General features: G+C 48.5%; 1 protein-coding gene across 2 annotated transcripts; it reads right to left on the reverse strand.

The window, feature by feature from the left end:
- Positions 1-864: 864 nt before the first annotated feature.
- On the reverse strand, positions 865-25001 carry SMG5 (SMG5 nonsense mediated mRNA decay factor). Of its 2 annotated transcripts, XM_058860323.1 has the most exons (22): positions 24815-25001; positions 21254-21352; positions 20527-20650; positions 19735-19891; positions 16925-17014; positions 15517-15606; positions 14568-14646; positions 13876-14001; positions 13361-13429; positions 11269-11477; positions 10998-11135; positions 9260-9958; positions 6164-6333; positions 5825-5900; positions 4873-5048; positions 4349-4507; positions 4064-4123; positions 2942-3101; positions 2467-2557; positions 1839-1913; positions 1411-1549; positions 865-1054 (listed from the first exon to the last, which is right to left on the reverse strand). In XM_058860323.1, the coding sequence occupies exons 1-22, from the start codon at positions 24889-24891 to the stop codon at positions 971-973; spliced, it is 3147 nt and encodes a 1048-aa protein (XP_058716306.1). In that variant the 5' UTR covers positions 24892-25001; the 3' UTR covers positions 865-970. The 2 variants fall into 2 exon arrangements, with proteins under 2 accessions (XP_058716306.1, XP_058716307.1); XM_058860324.1 differs by lacking the exon at positions 13361-13429.
- Between the last annotated feature and the right edge of the window lie 408 nt (positions 25002-25409).

The following is a 25409-nucleotide window of genomic DNA, read 5'->3' on the forward strand; positions in this document are numbered from 1 at the left end:
TTTGCAGTTCTGCCAGATTCCTCCTTTTCTCCAAGGTCTAATGCAAAGTGGGAGAAACTGGGGATGGAGTTACAGAGTCCTGTGGCCTCCCTGGAGCAGCGCAGTTGAACTCATGTTGCTCATGAAGCGTGCAGCTCCCAGGGAGAGTGGAGTGCAACATGGGGCTGCTCCCTCCTCACAGGCCAACATCCCTTTGCACTGAGCCCACTCCATGGGGGCCTGGGAAAGGAAATAAATATGCTTGTTCTAAGACAAAAAAAATTATATTAAGAGCTTTCCCCCCCTTTTAAATACAGTGTTTCCTTTTCTTTCTGACGTTGGAAGAGTATCCAAAACCCCAAAGGAACTCCTCTTTTTTCTTTTAATATTATTCATATATATAAAAACTAAAAGTTAAAAGGAAAAAACCTTGAAAATAATTAATTCAAAAGCGGGGGGGGGGGGGGGGGGGGGTGTGGAAATACTATCCATTTTCCTGTCCCCAGATTGCCGAACAAGAGCAAACACTCTTTGGATCTTCTTTCCCAAGGCAGAGGGTTCCGTTTCTGCCGCACTGGTTTGATTTTGCTGAAGTTAAGTCTATGCTTTGAACCACCAGCCTGCTTCTGCTGGCCAAGCAAGCTTTGGGAGGAAGGAGGGGGATGAAGGACTGCCCGTCTCTCGCCCATCTCTGCCGACTGGGAGAAGGGCAGAGCTCTGCCCCGGCCATACCGAGGGGCCTCTCTCAGAGCAGTTGGCGCCATCAGAGCTGCACAGCCGTCTGGTCAGGATGCAGGTGGAGGGTGTCAGTGTGCGTGCCCACATTATTTTTTTTTTTTAATTCGTTTGGGTAGGTATTTTTGTTGCTGTTGCTGCTGCTGCTGCTTCTTCGTGTCTTAAGTGTCACCCAGATTGTTGTTTCCTTCGTTCAGACGCTGCACGTTGCGAGAGGGGGAGAGAAAGGTTCACCAACCCGATGCCTTTCTGACCATCAGCCCATCTCTTTCCACTGCTTGTAGAACTCCAGAACATTTTTTATCTCTATGTTGGCATTCGTGGCTGCCTGGATGGCAGACTGCAAGCAGACACAGATAAAAGAGGTGGTTAATTTTTAACTTGCCCCGTCAAGACAGCTGCCATTTCCAGCCTGGGGACTCTTTGGCAGCCTGGCACAGCTGGTAGGCCAAATCCTCCCAATTCTCGTTGTTCTGGTACAAGAGGACTGCACAAACACGAAATTAAGTTCTCTCACCTGTCCCAAAATACTCTATGTGACAAAATCAAGAAGCCTTGAGGTAATAAGGAATCTCAACATATAAAGTAACTTTGGGGAAACCAGGCCAGTTATTAAAGAAACATCTCTTGCCAGTCATTATTATATCCTTGCTAGGAAGTAGAACGGCTCAGCTTGGCCAGACTAGAGCTACTGACCTGCATGGGCACCGAGAACGAGCTCGGGTCCTCCAGCTGAAAGCCCGTGATGATGGTGACCATTCCCGTGGTGTCATCCTCTCCACTGCCCTGGGACACTGTCAATTGTTTGCAGCTGTCCAGTATTTTATAGAGATTCCTGACAGAAAAGAGAAACAGGGGAAGGTCAGCAGGAAGACCACATCTGCTCAGGACACTAAGTGGGAAGCAGGGCTGCTTTCCTGTTCCCATTAAGAACTTTTCTGAGACCTTTTTGAGCATGGAGTGCTTTGTGTAACATGCACAGGTGGCTGTCCTTATCTCCAAAGAATTTCATCATTACTCACATAGAACAAGCTCTGCAACACGTCCCAGTGCTAACACCTCTCCCCAAAGCCACCTGCCTGCTGCAAACCAGGCTCAGACACCTTCAGATGCTGAAATCTTACCAGGCATCTAAATCTTGTCTCTTCAATTTATGCCTCTCAAAGCTCTTCCCAACATCTTTCTGGCAACGTATGTACCTATGGAGAAAGCAGTCTGAGCTCATATGGAGACCGTCACAGGCTAAAGTCAGTGTTCCACAGCAGCTCCTCTGGGTGCTGCAGGCCTTCCACCAACCCAAATTTAACACCCAAAGGTCCATGCAAGGAATCCTCTGTGAACCCCTTCAATCACATCCCTGCCTCACCACCATTCCCACATGCTGCTCAGGGTACTGCATGTATTAAGCCCTGACATTGGCCTCAGAGATGCAGTGTGCCCTCTCAGTTGTGTTTCTGCAGAGCACTCATGCACAATCCAGCACTCCCAGTGCAGTGGCAAAGGTCACTGCTCCAGTTTATAAAGCAACAGAGATGCAACTCCACCATTGCTCAAAAGCAGCTGCACTTCACAGCTGAGCAGCAATTACCAGCACATTTGAAGAATCAGCTCCTTCACCACCTTCCCCTTCCTCAAGTCTGGCTTTTCCTTGGCCCACTCCTCATTCTGCTCCAAGGGATCTGCAGCCTGCTCCCACCCAAAGCCCACCCATTCCAAAACCAAGGGAAAATCCCACCCCTCTCCTGCTCTCACCTGTTTCCCTTTTTAAATTCTGCCTCCAGATACCGAATGCTGTCCCTAGCACCGGCATTCTCCTTTTTCAGGAAGTCTAGGCCATCGATAACTAACAGAAAAAAAAAAAAAACAAAAAACCAAAACCATTTTGTTTACAGTTCTACCTCTGCAAACTAATCCAGAGGAGTCAAGTACTCCCCATTCTACAGAACACTGTCCAATACATAGCTGCCATAGGCGAGGCAGAGACGGAACAGGACCTCTCTCCTCTCAGCTCTTCTGACACACTCTGTCAAAATCCCAAGCATGGGCCACACATAGAACAGACTCCAAAAGCAACACATCAAAAGGGTGTTGCAACTGTTCCAGATGAAGTCAAGGATAAGAGCAGGAAGAGGGAAAGCCACCACCCAGGCCCCTGGGGCCTGCTCCCAGCATGGAAGGGACAGGGGCAGGCAGCCACTGCCAGTTACCTGCTGTGGAGTCCCCATACCTGTTCGAGGGATGATGATTATGAACCTCCCACTAGTGGCCAACTGCTTTACAAGAGCCAGGTGCTGGCAGAGGGCCTGGGTGTCCGGAACAAGGTAAGGAGACATGGCTGACTGCGCCTTGGGCTGCTGGAGACTTCCCTCCAGCTGAGACACTTCCAGCTGAAAACACACATGCAAAGACACTCGCTTCATATTTATGCTGAGACAGACCATCAAACAGGGCAAGACTTGCCCTGCAAAGCTCCACCAGGCCTTTCCAACCTCTGAGCACACAGAACAGGGGGCTGGGTACAGCAGAGGGTCAGCAAGAGGAGACAGTCCCACTCTGCACTGCCCAGTGCAGCCCCAGTTGAGGGGCACAGTTTGGGGCACCTTGATGTAAAAGGGGCATCAAAATCCTAGAGTCCAGAGTAGGATGACCAGGATGGTGAAAGGCCTCAGGTGGTTGAGGTCACTCAGTTTGCTCAGCTTGGGGCAGAGAAGGTTGAGGGTGACCACCTCATCACAGCCTACACCTTCCTCAAGAGGGTCAGTGAGCAAGAGGTGCTGACTTCCTCTCTCCAGTGACTAGCAATAGGACATGAGGAAATGGTACATTTCATTTTTAGCTTCATTGCTGCATCAGGGCAGATTCAGGCTGAACATCAGGAAAAAGTTCTTCCCCCAGTGGGTTGCTGGTACCTGGAACAAGCTCCCCAGGAAAGTGGTTCTTACACCAAGCCTGCCAGAGCTCAAAGAGTGCCTGAACAACACTTTTGGGCATTCAGTTTAAAGTAGCCCCGTAAGGAGCAGGGACCTGGACTCCATGATCCTTATGGGATCCCTTACAACTTGAGATATTCTACAGTTTGATCTATGCAGAATGGACTTACTGCCTCTGTGTGGGACAGGAGCAGAGACTTCCCCTTCCCTTCCCTTCCCTTCCCTTCCCTTCCCTTCCCTTCCCTTCCCTTCCCTTCCCTTCCCTTCCCTTCCCTTCCCTTCCCTTCCCTTCCCTTCCCTTCCCTTCCCTTCCCTTCCCTTCCCTTCCCTTCCCTTCCCTTCCCTTCCCTTCCCTTCCCTTCCTCTGACTTTCCAGCCATTACCCTGCTGGTTTTCAGGCTGGAACTGCCATCTCATACCTGCAGTCGAAGCTGAGCCATGTCTCTCATGAGCCTGTTCCGACGAGCTTCTTCTGCAGCCTAGATGCAAAACAGAACTTCTGTATCAGCTAGCAGGAAACACACCAACTGACACTAGTCTACACTTCCAGAAACACTTCCAGAGTGAAAAGGGGACACTGGAATAGCTTTAAAGAACAAAACTTTCATCTCCTGCCAGAGGTCTGTGATTACAATTACAACCTAATAGTAACCTACAGGAAACTCAGCCAAGTACAGAGAATTCATTCACCTCCACCAACTCACCATGTGAAACTGGGCCTGGGCCTGGTGCAGCAAGTTGTCTTGCTCTGACTGTGCTATGCTGATGAAGATCCCAAGCTCTGAGTTGAACTGCAGGATGCCACTTTGCAGGTGGGTGATGAAGTGGCCAAAGCTCCGGATGCAGCAGATCCGCACAACAGACTGTGAGGAAGCAGAAGGCACCACAACCATGCTGCTGGTGGCTGCGGCCTGAGGCAGCACTCGCCTGCAGCTCACACTTTTGAAAAAGGCAGGAACTGATATTAAATGCCCAGTTCTGATGGATGTTTCTGACCTCTTCTAAAGTCAGAAACTCCAGGAGGGGGGCTGCAGGAAAGGCTACAGCTGGCCAGAAGGTTCAGGGGTGCCAGCAATCTGGGCTTCCTCAACCCAAGAACATCTTAGGAAACATCAGCAGCATCCTGCCACACCTGCTCTATAAACCTCTGCTCAGGCCTTCAACTAGGAAAAGGAACCACATAACAACAATTTGGGTCTGATTTTTTTCAGGATTTACCCCAACTCACCTCCTCAACTGCTGAGAAAATGGGCCGGTCCTGCTCAAAGTTAAACCTCTTGTGTGCATTTTTCAGAGGGGGGAGATTGCGCAGGGCCACATCTTCAGGGAGCAGCAGGTTGGCCTTCAGGTCTGGGAGCTCAGCATCACTCAGGATATCTTTGACTTCATCACACAGGGCCAGCCCTGGAGAGGAAGCACAAGGAGAGCAAAACAACTGATGAGGGGGCTAAGAGAACTGCTTTAAGGCACACAATCTGTAACGGTCATGGGCAGAGGTGTTAATGACACATGTTCTGTGAGCACCTGCTTAAGGAGGAACCACAAGACCACCCACAATATAAAGAGCAATTCCCCCAAACAATCTGCCAAGGGACTCTGGGAAATGCCCTGTTTGGAGGGACAGCTTTCCCACCTATTCCAGCTGATGAGCAACCCTGTTTAAACTCTGCTTCTAATGAACCATTGGGAACTTCAGGCTCAGCCCTGAAGAGGCACAGGTTGGAGCAGCTGGAGCTCTGAAACTATTTTCCAGGATTACCATGGCAAAATCACGGTCTTACTCCTGCTACTGGCAGTGACTTTCACTCCTGTTGGCCACACATGGATGACACTGGTGTCAGTGTTTCAGTATACTGCCAACCATATTAATACATTAATATAGCATTTTTGTGTGTGATTTTTGGAGTTGTCCTGTCAGGCCCAGGAGCTGAACTCAATCCTGGAGCCAGGGGGAAGGGTCTCTTCCGACTCAGGATGTTCTATATGATTCTAAAGACTATGGGACAGTATTTAACTGGAATGGTGTTTAAACAAAACAACAACATATGCATGTGTTACTTCCTATTGTGCTTATAAAAACTGCTACTAGGAAATCTCCCTCCCCGGGCTCTCACACACCCTGGGAATCACTGATGACTAAGCCTGGTGCAACATGACATTGCCACTTTTTTCTCCAGTACCTGATTCCTGCAGGTCTGCAGCAGAAGGCAGAAGATTCAGGAGCACAGACAGCCTGTTCCACAGGCTCTGAGAGCTCTGCAGGAACAGAACACAAAAGGCCATAGAAAATGTCAAGACAGACATATACAACTAGGCAGCTTAGGCCTTCGAGCATCTCACAACCCTCATAATGCTTTATGAAGAGTAAACCTCACCATCCTTCTTAGGCCCAGATTATCTTAATGCAGCTGGTGGGGGACATAACATCACCCTCTGCCCAGGACTGCGGCCATGGCTGCAACCCACCCAGGGAAGCTGACAAGATACAACCTTGTAGAGAGCCCCAACACCATCCCCACCTGAGCACACATAATGATGAGGTCTGTGTTTGTCCTCAGCCAGTCCAGGAACACCTTGACAGTAAGCAGCAGCCCTTCATTGGTCACGATCTCCAACTTCTCCTGAAGGGATCGCTCATTTCTGCAGGATTTGTTACTTGAAATGCTTTCTTCAGAGTCAGACACATCATCTGGAAAACAAAGGCAAGCACAAGATGGCAGTTTGTTAAACCCCAAGATACCAAACCCTGCTGATGTCAGAACAGCACTGGGCTGGTAATAGTGGAGTTGAAATACTCGGTGCCTTCACATATCTTTACAAAAACAGTCCCTGTCCCCTGTGCTGTTACTAGAGTGTATCAGCCCTGCATTTCCTTCCTTCTTGGGTAAGAGGGTTAAAGTCTCCCTATGAAGGTTTGACCAATGCCTAAACTCTGCAGCAGCCCGCAAGAGGCTTGCTGACACAGTGCACATGCCAGCACAAGGACTAGAGCAGTTCCAGCAGGGAACAGAGCCGTGACGCCAGCATGCTCCCAGCCTGAGCCAGGCATGAGAAGGAAATGGCAAGGGCTGTCCTATGAGTCAGAGAATTTTAAATATTGAACATATTCTTTGTGCTCCTCTAATTCTCCAGACATGAGGATCTCAAAGCCATTGCCAGTGGAATCACATGTGACATGAGTGACCTGAGGTGAAGGTGGGAATCAACCACACATTTTGCTACAGCCCTAATTTATTTCAAGTGCTACCATTACTTCCTATTAGCACAGGTATGGGCATTCCATAAACCCTTGGAATCACAAGAAAGGAGGTGATTTATTCAGAACACACCACTGACAAGTGTTATACCATGAAACAGCAGTTTGGATACAGCACAGATGAGGAGAATTCGAAGCTAAAAAGCACACAGTGAACTCATTTCATCTCTCATTTTCTACACTTGTAAAGGTATTGTGGCCACACATTCCTGGAGCTGCAACAGCAAGATAACTACTGAGATAAAAAGAGTTAAACAGACCAAAGCCCATTTGTTTCTTCCCTTACACCCCATCTCTTTCATGTGGCCATGGAGCAGTGCCAGGAGCCAGTCAACACTAACATGATCTAATACTGTGCCTTCAAATGCTGGCCCAAGCAAAGCCTGAATCTTGCCAGTGCTGTAGGCCAGCTGGATTTGGCAGCAGGATGTAGAATGTTTCCTTGTTCCAGGGAAGCTGGGAGGAATGAAAAACAAGACTGAACAGGTCCATGTAGTTTTATGTGAAATATAAACAATTCCCTGTACTTTATCACATCTCCCTTTCCAGCTGTTTTTGCCCAGAGCATCACTCATTTGTGTTATCTGAGTGGTAATGGAGACATGGCAGCTCCACCTGCTGTACATCCCCCAGGGGTTCAGCATGGAACAGTCAGTGAGGCACATTCAGGGGGTCACAGAGAGGCCCTCAACACCTCTCACATGCACTTGGGTCACATCTTCCACACAAATTTCTACATCTTCAGCATTGGGCTGAAGATCTGTCATCTCGCGAAGAACTTCTTGTCCTCCATCTGCCCTGTCTGTCACCAGAAGCAATAGTAAGTGTCTGATTAGATATTTCACAAAGGGAAAAGGGAAGATGCAATCTTTAATACCTGCTGGAATTATCCTCTGGAGCCAAAATGGCTTCACTGTAGTAAATCGTGCCTGAAAAATTCATTTGCCTTCTACAGTGGGGTTACAGCCGTGGAGGATAAGGGAAGAGCAACTAACCTCATCTACCTGGGTTTGACACTGTCCTGCACAATATCCTTGTCTCTTAACTGGAGAGACATGGATTTGATGGATAGACCTCTTAGTGGACAATGACTTGGCTGGATAGTCATAGTTAAAGAGCTGCAGCCAACAGCTCAATGTCCAAGTGGACAGCAATGATGAGGGGCATCCTCAGGGGTTGGGACCAGCACTTTTTAACATCTTTGCTGGTGTCACAAACAGTGAGATCAAGTGCACCCTCAGCCAGTTTGCTGACAACACTGAGCTGTGTGGTGGGGTCACACGCTGGAGGGCAGTGATGGCACTGGAGGAACCTGGACAGGCAGGAAAGGTGGGTCTGTGCCAACCCCAGAAGGAATAGCAAGGGCAAGGAGAAAAGTTGCACCTGTATTGGGGCAACCCTAAGCACAAACCCAGGCTGGAGGAGCAGGATGGAGAGCAGCCCTGAGAAGAATCTGGGGGGATGGGTTGACAAGCTCAACATGCTGTGGCAATGTGTACTGGGGGCCCTGAAACCAAACACTGTTCTGGGCACATCCCCAACAGTGTGGGCAGCATGTGAAGGGTGGGATTCTGCCCTGAGAGCTGAGACCCACCCCCTACAGAGCTGCCTCCAGCTCTGGGGTCCCCAGCACAGAAAGGATGTGGAGCTGCTGGAGTGAGTCCAGAAAAGGCCATGGAAATAATCCAGGGGCTGCAGCCTCTCTGCTCTGGAGACAGGCTGGGAGAGCTGGGGGTGTTCAGCTTAGAGAAGTAAAGGCTCCAGGGAGATCTCAGAGCTCCTTCCACTGCCTAAAGGGGTTCCAAGAGAGCTGGTGAGGGACTTTGACAAGGTCCTGGATGGGACAAGGGGGAATGGCTTTAAAGTGAAGGAAGGTAAATTTAGATGTGGTATCAGGTAGAAATGGTTCCCTGTGAGGGTTGTGAAGCTCTGGCACAGGTTGCCAAGAGAAGCTGTGGCTGCTCAATCCCTGAAGAGTTCAAAGACAATCTGGATTTAGTTTGGAGCAAATTAGCAAAAGAAGGATGAAATGACATGGGCTTTAAAGTCAGTTCCAAACAAACCAGCCCGTGATTATCACAGCTGCTCAGAATTCAGTCTGCAGAACAGTAGTTGTTCTGGTAACTCTGGCTGGCCACAGGTGTTTCCTTTGCTCAGAGCACATATTCCTGCATTATGAGCAGTAAAAGTAAAGCTCCTCTGTCAGGAAATGTCCAAACCAAGGCCTGCCCACTACTTGGACAACCCAGTCATCCAAACCTAGCCAAAGGAGAGCTTGCACCATGGCAAATGGTGGATTTAGCAGAGACTGCTGTAGTTTGCAAGTTTCTACACATAATTGCAATAACAAGGCCCTTACCTTGCTCTGCCAAGCTGGGCTTCTCCAGATCTCCATTGACACATGGCTTGCCCTCTACCCCGTCCTTCAAGGCAGGTGGTTCACTGTTGGGTTTCAGGAGGATGTTGCTGAATGTGGGAGCCAAGCGAAAGCAGCGTTTGGTCTGGAACAGCTGGGTGGACATGGCCTGGAGATTACTGGCTATGCTTGCATCAGTGCTCAGGGAAGCTGGCCCATTGACTGCTGGATCCACAGCTTCAGTTTTAGAGTTGCTTGGGCTCTTGGAGTCCCCCGGCCCACTGCCATCCACATAGTTTTTTAAGGCCTCTTTGGGCCCACTTTTGCCCTGGCTGCTTCCCTCCTCACCCGGTTCATCCTCCATGTCCTCCAAGTCAGACCGAGATTCTTGGCTGTTCATGTCGGAATCTGTCTCCACATCAAAAGCAGCTTCTGCTTCCTCATCACTCTTCTCTGAACCACTCTCTGAGCCATCACTGCCCTTGATGGAGCTCTGGCTGGAGTCAGAGTCAAAGCCCTCACTCAGGTCGCTCTCATCCACCTTCTGTGGGTGGCGGCGGCGGCGCAGACAGGAGAGACGAGAGTATTTTTTGCTTTTCTTGCAGTCGTTCTTCCGCTGTTCCTCACTGGGCTGATGATTGGCCAACTCAGCTTCAGCTTCCTTCTCAATTGAGTTCACAGGCTCCCGTGGCTCCTGGTCATCTGCATTTACAGGGAGAATATAAGTTAAAGTCACAGTGTATTCTACAGGCTGCTGCTCGCCAGCCCTGGGCCCAGGGAACCAGGGCTGCAAACTTCAGCCATCACTTCCATCAGTGTCTTCCATCGCAGAGGAAGCAACCCCATAAGAAAGACTCACTTTCTAAAAGCACCTGGGAAGCTGGGATTCCTGCTGACCAAGCTGGGACACTCTGTTACCAGACAGCCTCAGTGCTCAAGGCTGCAAAACCAGCACAGAACACAGCTGAATTCTAACTCTCTGCCCCAACTTTCTACAGTCAAAGAGCCAAGTGACCCACCAAGCAGGGCAGGGACATGTGCTCTGTAACTACACTGACCTGACCCAATCCCTGTCTTGACCAACATGCATGGAGCCTTTCTAGCAGCCCTGGGTCACCGTGACAGCTTCAAAACCTGCAGAGGATGGGTCATTCATTGTTGCTTTTACCAGAAACTCCCTCACCTTGCCTTCAGCGAGCTATTGCAAATGGACTGTTTGTGGGGGGAAAGGTTTAGCAGTTTTATTTGCTGCTTAATAAAAATCCCCCAGAAATTCAAGAGCCACCCATGCCTGAGAAGAATTGAGGTATGCTTAGAGGGCCTGTCTCCTTCAGCCCCACTTAGTCCCCTTCTGCCTCCCTCAGCCCATGTGTTTTACTCCAGATCATCTCCTCAGTGGAGGAGGAAAGCAGCCAGTAAACAACAGCAAACAGAGAGAGAATAAAGTCTCAGTTTGGGATAAACAGATGATGAATGAGCTGCCAGGAGATACAGAAAGCAAACTCCTTATAAGGAAAGCAACAATTTCATCCTGCAGTGATTCAGGTACTCAGAAAAAGCATCCAAGTGGAAACAACTCAGTACATGAACCATCTTCGGGGATTCCAGACCAAAAGTAAAAGAACAATGCACCTGTGCCCTACAAAACCCATGCCCAGGGTAGAAATGGGAGAAAGGGGAAAGACAGCCCTGTATGCAGGCAACCTGGGAGACCCAAGTGCTGCCATCTCTGTTCTCTTACCTGTGCCATCACTCTGAAAGGCTGGGACAGGATTTTCCCCTTCTTCTAGCTCAGCCTGGAGGCGAATATTGACGTGATTTATCAGATGAGAGAAGAGGGCCAGTGTGAAGGCAATGGCTGCACTGTACTGCTTGGAACCTGCAACCAGACAGCACCATGAGATGGAGGAGGTGAGCACTACACCACAACATGAACACCAGTTCAGACACCATCTCCAGCCTAACTGCTGCTGCATGTTCACCATGAAATTTCCAAACAAAGCACTGGTTACCTGCCCTCTTGAGGCTGTGAACACTCATAAGGCAGATGATCACCATGCGAAAGATCAGGAGATCAGGAAGGAAGGAGTAGCCGTTCTCATACTCTTCGTCTTCTTCAGTAGTTGAGCTCAGGTTAGGAGGAGAGGGCAGGTAAAACAAGCATAGGTTGAAATCCTCCAGCACAGACTGGCAGAGAGATGTCAGCTCAGAATCCAAAGAGCTTAAAAAGAGTGAAAAAATAAATAAGAATTATTAACTCAAGACTCATGCTCCTGGCATGTCTGCCCAGAAACTGAACCATAACTGGCAGTAAGGCTGTCCTTTAGCACTAGGCAGGATGAAGCACCAAGGAATATACTGCAGGTAACAAGAGCTATGGGAAGTAAGTGACATTAGTCAGATTATGTTTTCCTCTTTAAAGCTGCTAAACTAAAGACAAACAATACCTAGAGATGGATCACCAAAAACCAGATTAATTTTCCCCTGGGAACTCAGCAGTGGCCATTAAGATACACAAGGCACTTAAATGCTAAAGGGAGCAAAAGTTCTGGATGCACTGCTTAGTGCAAAGTATTACACTGCCACACACATGGGACTCAGTTTTTCCTCCTCCCATGTCTCTCCTGCAGCCCAGAATATTCCAAAATCCTCCACAGTTATTCAGTCCTTCACAGGAAGCATCCATGAGATCAATCCAATGCACTGTGGGAGACTCCTAGTTACAAAACGGACCTGCCTGTGAAACTTCCACCAAAGCCTTTTTAGGGGAAAGTGTGCTTGGGAAATTGAAGTAATTCCCAAACTTCCTAAGTGATAAATACATGTCGAGTGGATATTAGAGGAGCCTTGTAGTTCCACCTCAGTATAAGGCAGTATTGGAAAGCCAATCCCATACTGGGATGCATGAGCAAGGGCAGAATCAGCAGGTTGAGGACATGTTCTCCCTCTCCATTTAGCAGTCACAAGGTGGCATCTGGAGCACTGTATATGGTCTTCAGGTTCACAGGACAAAAAAAGCACCAAACAAAAACACACTAACAAACTGGATTTAACTCAGCAGAGGAACAGAGAACATCATGTATGAGAAGAGGCAAAGAGAATCAAGTTTGTCCAGCCTGAAAGACTGATGGCATGTGGGGGTGTCTTCTGTTTCCAGATGCCAAACAGGTGATTACAGAGGACCGAATAAGACTCTTCTTAGTAGTGCACAGCAAAAAGAAGAGAAATTATGGGTACATGCTACAGAAAAGAAAAATGAGATTAGATGCAAGGAGAAAAAAATTCTATGGTGAAGGTGATCAAACACTGGAAAGGAGACCAAAAAGGTGTAGGATTTCTGTCCCTGGATCCAGTCAAAACTCAGTGTGATGAGGCTCTGAGGCTCTCATCAAACTTCACATATGCATCTACTTTCACAGTGAACACTACTTTGGGAAAGTACTGGACCCCAAGAAGGTCTCTTCCAACCTAGACCATTCCATGACAAATTTAACTGCAGCTTGCATCTAAGCCCTTTAAAACACCTATTCTGTTTCAAGCAGTAGGAGGTGTATTTAAAATCACCTGAAAAACTCCCAGCAGAGACAGAAAAAATCCAGTAAAAAAATCTAAAAGCCCAAAATCACACAGCTATACAGAGCTTCCCATTTATTCTAACCCAAACAGGTTTTGGTGTTTCTTCGAAGGTGTTTAGTTACTGACTTCCAAGTGCAGTGACCAGCCCCACATGTGTGGACAGCAAATTTTTGCTGTCCGATCAGCCTGAATACAGGGCTTGCCAGGAAAAAGCATCTGATGACTGCACGGGGTAAGCAAACAGCAAAGGCACAGAGACAGCACAGAGACAGCTGCAAGGCTCAGGAGCCCAACATGCACTCACAGGCTGGCTTGATTTAGACAAGTCACAAAGTATTTAGCCCTTGGTATTTCAGCCTCCCCTGGAAACACAATCTTCATGCTCCATGCATAGACAGTCCAGTCTTGGGGCTTTTGGCAGAAAGCCTTAGCACAAGCACTGTCATCCTACAAGAAACCATCCCTTCCAACTCCGAGTGCCTGCTACTGTGAGTTATCAATAGAAGATATAATCTACCATAACCTTACCTGCTCTTTGGCTGCAAAAGACTCTGCAGGTACATGAAGCTCACCAGCAACCTCTTAATGTCTTTTCCTCTAAAAAGATGGAGGAGAAAACACTGTAAAGCAGGTGCCCCATCACAGAGATGGGCTGGGCTGACAGACCTCTATTAACAGGTAAATCAGGTCTCAAATGAAAAGCCCATTCTGATGAAATTGGAAAGAAGACAGTTTATACACTGCCAACTTTCACTAATGTGCCCCAACCCTCATTAACAGTGCCTGACTCCAGGGAAGAGTGAGAAAATCTCTCAATGCAAACTCTACGCTTGGCCAGCATTTAGCTTTTCTCCTGAAATTATGACCCATGAGAGCAAGAATGAGGTCTAGAGTGGGGCTCTCAAAATTCTGGGAACAGTCACCATGCTGAATGGCCCATCTACCAGCTCCACTTCCACAAAGACACTACTCTCAAATCAGAGCATACACTAGTGGCACTGCAAACTCTCAGCCTGCACCTCTCCTTTTCTTTCCCTTCTTACCGTTTCTTGCTTGGAGACAACTTCCTGGTTTCACATTTCTTCAGCTGATGATACATCTTGGCTGCTTTGTCATAAAGCCGCTTCAGGTTCCCATAGGCACCTTCGAAAGACACCTCAGACTGGATGCTAAAGCACCAAAACAGGACACACTGAAAGTTACTTCTCCACAAGGCCACTCACATTTTATGGCTTTAACTCACTAGCAAGTTATTCAGGCACCAAGGTATGAGGATGGTACCCAGTGCTGCTGTCCAAACATGCTGGGCAACTAAACTCCCACCGATGGCTGCACAGTGCACTTCAGTGGCCTCACAGCTTCCACCTGCCCCGCTTTCACAAACCAGCACCTTCAAGCCAGGAATTCCATCCAGCTCACACCACAGGGTGCCTCCCTCAGCACCTCCAACCCATTTCCAGCCTGGCTCTGCAGCTCACACAAGGACTTGGGCAAAGCCCTCCAGGTGCAGCCCTGCACAGGTGATTAGTAACCAGTACAATGGTTTGGTTTGACGGAGGCTTGCTCTCATTACTACCAGTCCAACACAAGGGCAAACCAAACTCATCTCCTTCCCTTGCCCTAAAATTAATTTGCTAAGAACAGTGCCAAGTTCAAAGTAAGGAGAAGATTTGGCACCCACAGCAGCAGGGTGTGGTTTCCGATGCCCAGGATATCCGTATCTGCAGGAACTCACCAGCGTAAGTAGCAGTAGGTTGCTTCCACATTGTAGTATTTGCTCCCTGCCAATGTCCCCAGCTGGTTGAAGGGCATTCCTGTCAGGAAGGGCAATGGAATTCACTCAGAATTCTAGAACGGTCCCGGCTAGAAAGTAGATCCTTTCCCTTTCACTACATTTCCACAAAGGAGGGAAGCCAGGAGACACAAACAGTAAAGCTGCAGTACAAAGGCCTGTACTACTCAATCCTTCCACCATCCAGGGTTTGTTTTCCATTTTACAGAGCTTTTAGATCCTCCCCACCTTGTGCCAGTTATCTATGTAAGAGAGAAAAGCAAACAATGCCTCCTCCTTTGTATTAAAAGCGGTGTGGACTTGACTCCATACTCCCTGATGGAGACATCATCTTATCAGCATCTGAGAGCTCTATTCCAGCTCCTGTGGTGCATAAATTTTTGCCACTTTTATTTGGGAACAGCCTCTCAAACAGTTCACTGAGAACTCCGCAAAGACAGCTTATCGAGAACATTGGGCTGGAACCACACTAGGGTATGACAGGCCCTCTACTCCCACACTGATGGGTACCCAGAAGGAGGCACTTCCAAAGGAGGAAGCAGCACATGAGATTTTTTTCATGGGTAAAAGGGGAAGGTGACTGATAATGCCCTGCTCCTGGCAATGGAGAGCTGGATCTGCCCTTAGCCCACAGGTACAACATCACCACAGCAAGGGAAGTCTGAGCCTCTCAGATGAGTATGGTGAGGTCACTGGCAAAGAGCACCTTGGCTTTAACTCCTCTGTTTGGCTTGCCAGCAAGAGAAGTTCTCAAAGGAAGCAACTTTAACCAAAGGATAAAACCAGCCCTCTCTCAGCTGCGGAATATAAATCTAACCAGTGTAGTACTACATTGTCTTTATGTTGCAGCAACATGATTTTAACAACTATAAACTCATGGTAAGTCACTCACCAATTTGTGGTGCAACAGAAAGGGCTTGATAGTAAAATCGCTCAGCCAGCAGCTCCGTGTCCACACCTGCCAGCTCATTCTGATAGCGAGCTGAAAGGAAACCACACACCATGCTTCAGAAACCCAAAGGCAGCGTCTGTTGCAGAGTTCTAATAGTTTCCCTATTAAAAATACCGCAAAACTTGAAATACTTGGCCAAGTCAACAAATCCACCAAAGAACTGCTCTTGGCAAACACTGCAACACACAGGGTTTGCCAGGCCTGTCTGAAACACTTTTCTTTCACCTACTCACACCACACACCACAACTCCTGCCCTTTCCAGCCAAGGGCAGACAGAGCCTGCCACACTTGCAGCATCACATGAACAAAAGGAAAATGTTCTGCTCTATGTGTTAAGTGCTGATTCATCTGTCCTTGAAGTAACTCGGTTGTGTTCAATTTTCCTGTACCTCAGACTATATTCTAGTACAGCAGGGTGTGAAATCTAAATCAAGTCAGCTGATTTAATAAAATGCCTGACTGTGGCTAGACTGAACTTTATTAATTTATTTTCTCTCTCTTTTTTTTGTTTTTTTTTGACAAACGTAGGCATTTTGGATACCTTAGGTGACAGCACTGTGAAAAGCTGAGCACATTTCTCTCCCACCACTCAGGTAAGTCATTCCTACTACCCCCACAAGATATTTATTTGCAATGCCATTCTTTGGCTGATTCATATGCAACATTAATGGCAAACAGCTTTCACCAGCTTGGAGGCTGCAGTGTCAGACACATCTACCTGCGCCACACTTCTAAAAGCTGCTTTCCACACAGCCACGTTTTCTCCCTGCCTTTTACTCCCACATGCTTACAATCAAGAAGCTGACACACTTAGCACACACCCCTTCAGGAGGTCGTGACTGTGGGAGAGTCATGCCTGCTATAAAAAGGATGCCACACAGCCAAGCACAATGACAAAAACCTGAGGCTTTGCAGTGGCAAAGCTCTGGGCTAATGCACAATATTGCCTAAATCTGATTTTCAGTCCCACTGGTGCTGATGGAAGTCACTTTGTAAATCACAACAAAGCAGTATGAACTGAACTCTCTTTGATCCCTCATACTGTCAAAACAACATAAATAAGAGCAAAGGCCTCCACCCTCAGAGCTATGGCTACAGCTACTTATCAGCAACAAACTCCTCATCTACCTGACCAAATAAAAAGCTCCTGCAGCTTGTCGCAGTTCAGCCACGAGGATTTCAGCTTAAACCAGTCTGTGACAAAGGTGTCAGAGGGAAAAAGAATATCCAAGTAACTTTGGCTAGTGCACAACAGCAACAGTACAGGCTGCTGTACAGTACTCACACGGTACAGGCAGCATCTTTTCCCATTTTAAAGGCTGCCCTGAGAGGCAATGCTGTCCTTACCTAGATCTCCCAGATAAACCAGACATCGGTGACAGGCCATCTGTGCCCACTCCATCTCCTTCTCTGACGCAGACACGGGTTTCTTGCAGCCTATAAGCAAACACAGAATCACTTAGACCATTGTGTGGAGGCTGCTGGGAAGACACTCAAGCCACCCATGCCTCTGCCCAAGACACCCAAATCAAATCCCCCACAGTCAGACTTCACTGCCAGCTGCACCATCTTGTAGAGCAGCACTGGGTCACTCTTGTCAAAATGTAGAAAATAAATGCAGAAAAATACTTCCAGACTCTGCTGTTCACCCACTCCCCTGGATTCCCTTGTGATGGGGACAGTGTGTGCCACCACACCACCAACAGTCACTGAAATAAATGACTGTCATCATGTCTCTAAGGTCTGCTACAGAGACCTGGCTTCATCTGCCCACATGTGAGAGAACAAAGGCCAATTCCTGTATATATGATCGTGCGATCACATTAACACAGCATTGAACACAAGTAATAAGGTTGATTTCATTAGCATGGCTAATGAGGCCTTTATGGGAGCAGGCACACATTCCTAGAAGTCAAAACAAACTCTGAGCACTGGCACTGGCAAGCAATACACAGTGGGGACAGAGCCTCTCCAACACTGTAGATGGAAACAAACTCATTGTCTCAGGACCAAGATGCAGACTTAGGACTGACCAGCCAAAAAGGGAAGAAGTTAAACAAGCAAAAACTAAGACAGAAATCTGTGCTGTAAGCAAGGCAACTGGAGTTAGGGAGAATTGCCTCTGGACAATAGTGCCTTTGCAGTGGGTTCAGAACAGCAACCAAGCTGGTGACAGGTCTAGAAGGCACAGCCTGGGACAGGAGAGGCCACAGGCTTCAGGTTTGTCTAAGCTGGAGGAGGCTGGAGGATACCTCATTGCTCTCTGTAGCTTCCTGAGGAGCGGAAGGTACCAGTCTCTTCTCCTTGGCATACAGTGATAGGACACATGGACATGGTTCAATTTAGATGATGAATGATGCATCAAAAGAGGTTTAGATTGGACATGAGGAAGCCACTCCTTACCCTGGAATGGGTTTCCTAGAGAGCTGGTCAATGCCCCAGGCCTGTCAGTTTTTAAGAGGCATTAGGACAATGTCCTTGACAACATGTTTCAACTCCTGGTCAGCCCTGAGATGCTCAAGCAGTTGGATTGGACAATTGTAGGTCCTTTCTGACCAAAACAGTCTTATCCATTCTATACTAAACTTATAAAAAAAGAACAATTCAGGCAGTGGAAAGTGTCAAGAGCAACAGAGGAAGGCTGTAGCCAGCTGATCTGAACTAACTGAAGTCATCAAACGTGACTCAGTTCCTGGGAAGACCACATCCCACCTCCTCCTCAGCCAGCAGGGCCACAGTTCAGCCAGAGACCAGGAGGCAAAGGCATCTCCCCTCCAGGGAGCATCCGCTGCTGCTGGGCCACCAGCATCATGGACTCAGGCTGGCTTCAGTTTTTCTGCTGCCAAGGACTCACACCTTCTGGAGGAGAAAGTTCCCTCAAGCAGGAATCCCAAAGAAGATTTTGAAGACCGACCCAGTCTGCACTCTGCTTCCCTCCTGGCTGAGGCTAAAAGGGTGGACATGAAATCTGGAGGCTGCAGTGACCAGTGAGTTCCCACTTACCAATAGGCATTGTACAAGCCACATTGTACCAATACACAGCCTTAAATCCTCTTGCTCCCATTCATATAACCATCAAGCTGTGTCCACCCCCATCTTATATGAGATCCTTTCAGATCCATCTTTCTGGATAGGCAGAAATTACATCCCTACTCTCCAGTTACATGCTCACCTGCAGCATCCTTTTAAATGAAAAGCCTTTCATATGCAATCACCCCTCAGGGTATAAACCCACCTGGAATGTACACACTGATAATTCTGCAATACTGAGATACATTTCCAAAAGCAACAGTTGCCAAGAACATCTGCCTTTTAAAACCAACGTTTTGAAGCCAACAGTGATACCATAATTTCTCAGAACTCAGAGTAGGATCCCAGCAAGTAAAACCTTCTTTTGCTAAAGACACACTAACTTCCCTTAGCCAGGTGCTGTTGTCCTGTCCCCTGCCAACTTTAAGCACACCAGTTAAACCCTTGCTAATACAGCTCCCAAAACAGAGGCTCCATTTCTCACCTGGACACCCCTGACAACATAAACACATTGGCCACTGAGTACAACCCTAGGCAAACGAGTACAGACAAGAAAATCTAGGATGTGAATGCACAGGCAGTCTATTCCAGGCACTGTAAATACTCTTATTCTTCCTCCCCTAACAGGTACAGTACCTCAGATTTCTATGCACCTAAGGCATGCAGAAGTCACACAGGCCAGCTAACATGAACTACAGAGCCTTCCTGTGCTCTCAGTCCAGGATTCAAAATCCATTTTAAAGCCATCCAGTGAAGAGAGCACAGACAGAAGATGCACCAAAAACAGTGTCTTACATCTAGTGAAAAGGATGTACAGACAGAAATCTGTTGATTTCAAGAACCTATTCCCTGTCTGCTTGAACTAAGCTTTTAAAAACATTCTATACAGCCAGCAGTGCTCTTCCATCACCAAACACTTTTACTAAAGAATTTTCTCACATTGTTTTCGTCCTATTAAAAACTCTTCTTTCTTCCCTAATTTAGCATTATTAAAAAATAAAAAATAATACAAAAAAATCAGGGAAAAAAATTCCCTTGAATGCTGAAACAAAGACATACTAGTACAAGGGGAAGTCACCTGTGGGGGATTCAGCCTTGCCCGTGAACCAAACACCTTGAGCACAAACCTATGAGTGGGTCCGTTACGTGTGTCCAGTCGATGCAGCACTGCAACTCCAGCTGATAGTGAGACTGGATGTAGAGCAGAAGGTGCTGGTAAAATCCTATGCCAGCCACCAGGTGAGTGCGGTATGCACACTCCAGGGTGCTGCGGCTGTGGATGTGCTGGGAGAAGGAAAAGGAGCACGTTAATGCAGCACGGGACACAGTTTAGGCTGGGTACCCAAGCTGTACTGAGTGTGAAGCAAGAGAGTGGTAGCTCTGCTGTTAGTTTTGCACAGCTCTGTTCCTCCTCCTGCTCAACAGTGTTCCCTCTAGTGGTATTTCCTAAGGGTCAACATCAAGGAGAAATACTTGCAAAAAACAAAGAAATAAAATCAAAGTATCTGGTTAGAGCACCTTAAATGCACCCAGTACCCTGGAAAGCCAGGAGAGCTCATGGCATCAGAGAGCACTGAGGATCTTCCAGTGATCAGCTCTTATAAAAACAATCAGCATTGATAAAGCCTCTTAAAGCAATCACTCTACCTGGAGAGATCTGTCTTATGAAGAGGGGAACACAAAAAATAAGCAAATGTTGTTGAAATGCCTTCTGCAATGGCAGGTCTCTCAACAGAATCTTTAGTATTTAACTGCCCACTGCCAGACAAAGGCACAGGGCAGCTGCATAGGAATTTGAGAATGCCCAGCTTCCCACCCTGGGCTCAGACCACAGCTTCTCCAAGCAAATGAAGCTTTAAACTTTGCCTCATCCACTGCACAGCCAGAGGCCTTCTCATGCCAGAACCATAGATACCTGCCTTTTTATTTGTTTTAATGAGCTGGATAACTTCATAGTAAACCTTTCTCCAGAGCAGTTCTTCTGCTTTTCTTCCATAATCCACTGGATGCAGGAACATCAGCTTCACACACAGCTCCCGCAGCCTGGGACAGAGAGCAAAGCATTCTCAGTGAGCAGCCTCCAACACAGCTGCCACTAAAGAAGCACAGAGGAGGAAAATCTGAATCCATCACAATGGCTGAGCCAGGCCATCTGGTGATGGCACAGCCTGGATCACACCCATGAAAGTGCACCAGGAAAAGCCACACACTTAAACCAGTGCCCTCTGGGCTCAGCTGGCCATCAGTGACTTCCTGAAGTGCAGTAATGACAAGAATTGGCTTCACAGCTTAAAAAATTAGTAAGAATAATAATCCTTGCTCAGCAATCCCAAAACCTGATAAAAGATTTTACACACTTGTAAGAAATTTCTGCCCCACAATTTCCCCTACAAGGAAGGAACTGGCCAACACAAAGACAATTTATTTGCATCAGTGACACCCAGGAAAGCTTCCAGAAATGGACTGTGCTGCTCAAATACAGGTCTGAAATTCAGCCTCTGCTTCCAAAACCTGGAAGGATCCCAGGTCAACAGGTGCACTACAAACCAAATAAACATTAAAACTGCAGATTCAAAACCTCCATGTGTTGCTTCACATGGATTTTCCCCAGCCAAACACAAAGCACAAACACGCTGCCCAACTTACTTGTTCCTCAAGCTGATGTTCTCTGGCTTGAACACATCCTGATAAGCTGCCTTATTGCCAAGGATGAGATCCAGCCGGTGCACAGCCTCAACCACTGCCCTGCATGAGAACACAGAACCATGAGTTTCAGGACAGCAGGTCACCTTGGACCACTGAAGATCAGAGGTGTCTGCAAAGAATCACACTGGCCTATTTAGTTCCACTTGTCAGCACACTGCCCTGTACCACTACACCAGTCACTGATCTCCTTTTTGCACTCTATTTGAAGAAGATTATGGAATGCAGAAAAAAGCAGAATCACACACATTATAGGCATTTTTATGCAGAACAGCTGTTTAACCATCACTTACTACTGCCTGTCTGATCAAATGTCTATTATTTCTACAGTAACAAAATCAGAAATGTCTCTGGACACAATGGCAACCTCAGCAATTAAACCTGCTATACCTACACTCAGATTAATTTAAATGTCTTAAATGCTGTGATTTAAAAAATGGATTGAATTCTAACAACTACTGTTTTGATGGAGTAAGTTTTAATGCTGTAAGAATCAAACCTCCACCAATTCCGGTTTCCTTACCAACCTGCCTACGAAAGAAGGCAACACAAGTCTCTCATTTGCCAAAACTTCCCCATCTTCACTACAGAGATTCATTGGTTAAACTCCTAAAGTTCCTTCAGTGGCAGATAACAGATATTCAAACCCAGACTGAAAGAGGAAATCTTTACCAAGGTTTTCTCCCCTGAAAGCCAGCCAAAAGACAGAGCAAGTGACCTCCGAACCTCTGAGCTGTGCAAAAAAGTACTTGGTGAATCATTGTCCAAGACCCTCCTCCTGGAGGAAGGATCCCAACACTGTGTGCAAATTTCAAGCACTCAAAAGTTTGTAGGTGTGAACAAATCACACCACAATTCTGAACGCTGCAGTGAAACTAACCCAGGGACTTTCAGCATCATAAGTGCTGAACCTCATCAATAGCTCAGGCACAGCTCGATAAAGCACAATAACCATCAGCCATAACGCTGATACCATGGGATCACAGTTTAGAGCTGGGATTTAGAGCTGGGACTGTGACACTCATGCATCTGTGACTCAAAGGCGCCACTTAGTGTGACAGTCATGAGTTCTCAGAGACCACAGTCACCACACAACAGGCTGCTTGGAGGGCACTTCAAGAAACCCCACTTCAGGTAGAAACAAAGAACTGACAGGAGACTGTTAAGGTGGGAACTTGTCAATGCCAAGTCTCTTCAGAGAACTATCAGCTACAGAGACGGAAATCTGTGGTGACTGCAGGTACTATAAATCCCATGCTAAAATCACAATGCTTTCTCCCAGATAAAGAAGAGCTGTCCCTGAAGGAGGGGGGTGGTTCTTTTTCTGCTGTAAAAATGCTCTAGAGCAATCACATGCCTTATTCAAATATACATATACATACATATTATATATAATATATATATTATATATAATATATATTATATAATAATATATAGTATACATATTATATACAAATTCAAACAGAAAACAACCCCTCCTTTGCTAGGATGACAATCCCTCATCTGGCCACAGGCCGTTCTCTTGCCAGCTGCAGCAGAATGTGAGGTTCCACTTGACAGATGAGCTGAGCACCAGGAAAATAAAGCAGAAGAGGTCTTGAACCATGACAAAAATGGTTTCAACGAAACATGTTCTGGTTTGCAGGCAGAAGCACAGTCATCCTGCACAACCTCTCCAGCACTGCCCTGCACTCCTTGGGTAGGCACAGCACCCTGCTGCTCCAGCTCAGCCTCCAGCTGACGTGGTTGAGATCACTGCAGGTGTCTCAGCATGGCAGTAGACACAGAGCTCCACAGCCTGAGGTGCTCCAGGTAGGACCATGCAGCCCATACCTCCAGCATATCGAGCCACTGAGTCTCACTTCTGACCTCGCACCAAGAAAAGCAATCCCCTGACTCTCCAAAGTGCAGGAACATGCTTGCACCAAGCACATTGTGGAAACAGAGAAATAACCACCACCCAAACCTGCAGTTACTGGTGGGAATTCCTGGGGACAGATCCTGCCAGTGGCCCAAGCAGGAGGCAAAGCCCTGCCCTGCTGTAGAGGAGGGCAGTGAGGTCCCACGAGGTGAAAGGACACAGCCACTGTCACCAAGACAAAGAGAAATGGACTCCCATGTAAAATTAATCTCTTGTCTCCATCACTTTGCTCATGTTTGAGACCCAGAGCTTCTGCTGAAACTCCTGTGGATCTGTTGCACTGACAGGGAACCTGAGCCAGAAACAAACAATTTCTGGGATGTCCTCACAAAACAAGTCATGAGAGGAGCAGAGGGAGCCTGAGATCACCAAGGCCACCGGAAGTGCCCCAGTCCTGTTCTCTGATGCCATTTCCAATGTACAGTGTGGAAATGTAGGACCAGAGTCCCAGGGAGTGTTTAACTGGAAAGATCTGCAGCTGGACCTGTCCTGCCCTCCACACAACAGCAAAGTGCCCCAGCTCACATTCCTGCTCATCACATCCTCTTCTCCAGCACTTCTCATGTAATACCTGCCTACTGCCAAAGCCAGGGACACGCTCTCCTAACCCACTGTCGTCACATCCACTCTCCCTGAACGACCCCACATCTCACCCTTATCCCATTGTATCCCAACAACTCATTTCCGCTCAGCCCCCATCATCGTCCCTGAATCCCACAGAACTCCTATTTCCATCTCCCATGTCCTTACTCATCACCATGGGTGTCCCCTTACCCCTGACCCTCTTCTTACTCTCACACCTATCTCCTTCCTCCATCTCTCCATTCTCCCATCTTACTTGGATCTCCCACAGCTCCTTCCCCCACCATCCCTTGGTCTGATTTATCTGCCCTGGAGCCACCAGATTCCTTTTCCCCAATGTGTCGCTTATCCCCTCTGGATTTCATACAACTCCCTTCTCCACATTCCCTTTTCTCTCTCTTCCCTAAACCTCTTCCTTCTCCTCCCCCTTTGCACTGCATCCTTTCCCTGGATTTCTCCACAACTTCTTCCCTTCAATCTTTCCTAAATTCCATCATCTCCTTTCCCCATCTTCTACGAACATCTCTCCGACCCCCTTTGCCCTCGTTCCCCCCGTCTCCCCTAGATTCAAGAGGGACACCCCCCCCCCCCCGTTAATCCCTATTACCTCGATTCCGCCATCTCCTTCCCCAGTCCCCCGAATCCTTCCCTGACAGCTCCCCCATCTCCATTCCTTCTATCTTCCCTATATCCCGGCAACCCCTTCACCCTGGTCCTCTCCAACCTCGCCCAACCTCCCTCGCCCCAATCCCCTTCCCTCCCATCACCCCCAGTCTCCGCCGGACCCTGCCCACCCCCATTCTCCCTCTGCTCTCCTCGGGCACCCCCTGTTACCCTCCCTCCGCAGACCTTTCCCCGTGGCCGTGAGTAACCTCCCGGCCCCCTCCGCGCTGGCCCTCCCCAGCCTCATCTGGAGCCGCCCCGGCCCCTTGCCGACACCGGCTCCCTCCGGTGTTCCCTAGCCCCCTCCCCTTCTCGGCCACTCCGTCCCCTCTGCTCACCGGTACAGCCGCTTGGTGTGCAGCACCTTGGCCTCCGGCTCGCCGCTCTCGCCGGCGGCCCCGCCACCCTGGCTCATGGCGCCCGTGGCGGGCCCGGCCGGCCCCGCCGCCCCTCAGCACCGCCCGCGCCTCCGCCGCCGCCGCCCCCGGGCCCGCTCGGCCGCCATGGCTGCCCCCTGTCCCTCGCTGCTCTCGCGAGATTTCCCGCGGCTGGGCCGCGCCGGGCGGGTAGGGCGACGGCGGGGGCGACCTCGCCTCGCGAGAGCCGAGCCGCGCGACAGGCCCGCACTTAGTGCTGGCAACATGGCGGCGGCGGCGTCAGGCGGCCGGAGCCGAGTCCCAGTGCGGGCCCGGCGGGAGCGGCGGGCCCGGCGGCACGGAGTCCTTCTGCCTGGATCGAGGGCTCGACCAGAGTCCCGCCGTGGCGGTGGGACCGGGAGCGGGGGGAACGGCGCAGAAATCCCTCCGCGCTCTGGGATCCCGCCGTGCCGGGGGTCCCGAGGGACCGGCCAGACATCCTGGCGGGTCCTGTGGGGGCCCGGCTCCCCCAGTGGTGTCTTCAAGCTGAATTATTTTCTTCAGGCTGAATTTTCTC

The sequence above is a fragment of the Poecile atricapillus genome, chromosome 33 (genome assembly GCF_030490865.1).
Source record: "Poecile atricapillus isolate bPoeAtr1 chromosome 33, bPoeAtr1.hap1, whole genome shotgun sequence".
Classification (NCBI taxonomy): domain Eukaryota; kingdom Metazoa; phylum Chordata; class Aves; order Passeriformes; family Paridae; genus Poecile; species Poecile atricapillus.

Bases quoted from the DNA above. Each gene is read 5' to 3' on its own strand.
- SMG5 (XM_058860323.1), bottom strand. From the start codon at position 24,891: ATGAGCCAGGGTGGCGGGGCCGCCGGCGAGAGCGGCGAGCCGGAGGCC. The intron at 3,102-4,063 runs GTATGAGATGGC...GTGTGTTTTCAG, and splicing joins TGGCTCAGCTTCGACTGCAG to CTGGAAGTGTCTCAGCTGGA. The intron at 1,550-1,838 runs GTAAGATTTCAG...CTTTTCTGTCAG, and splicing joins AGACAAGATTTAGATGCCTG to GAATCTCTATAAAATACTGG.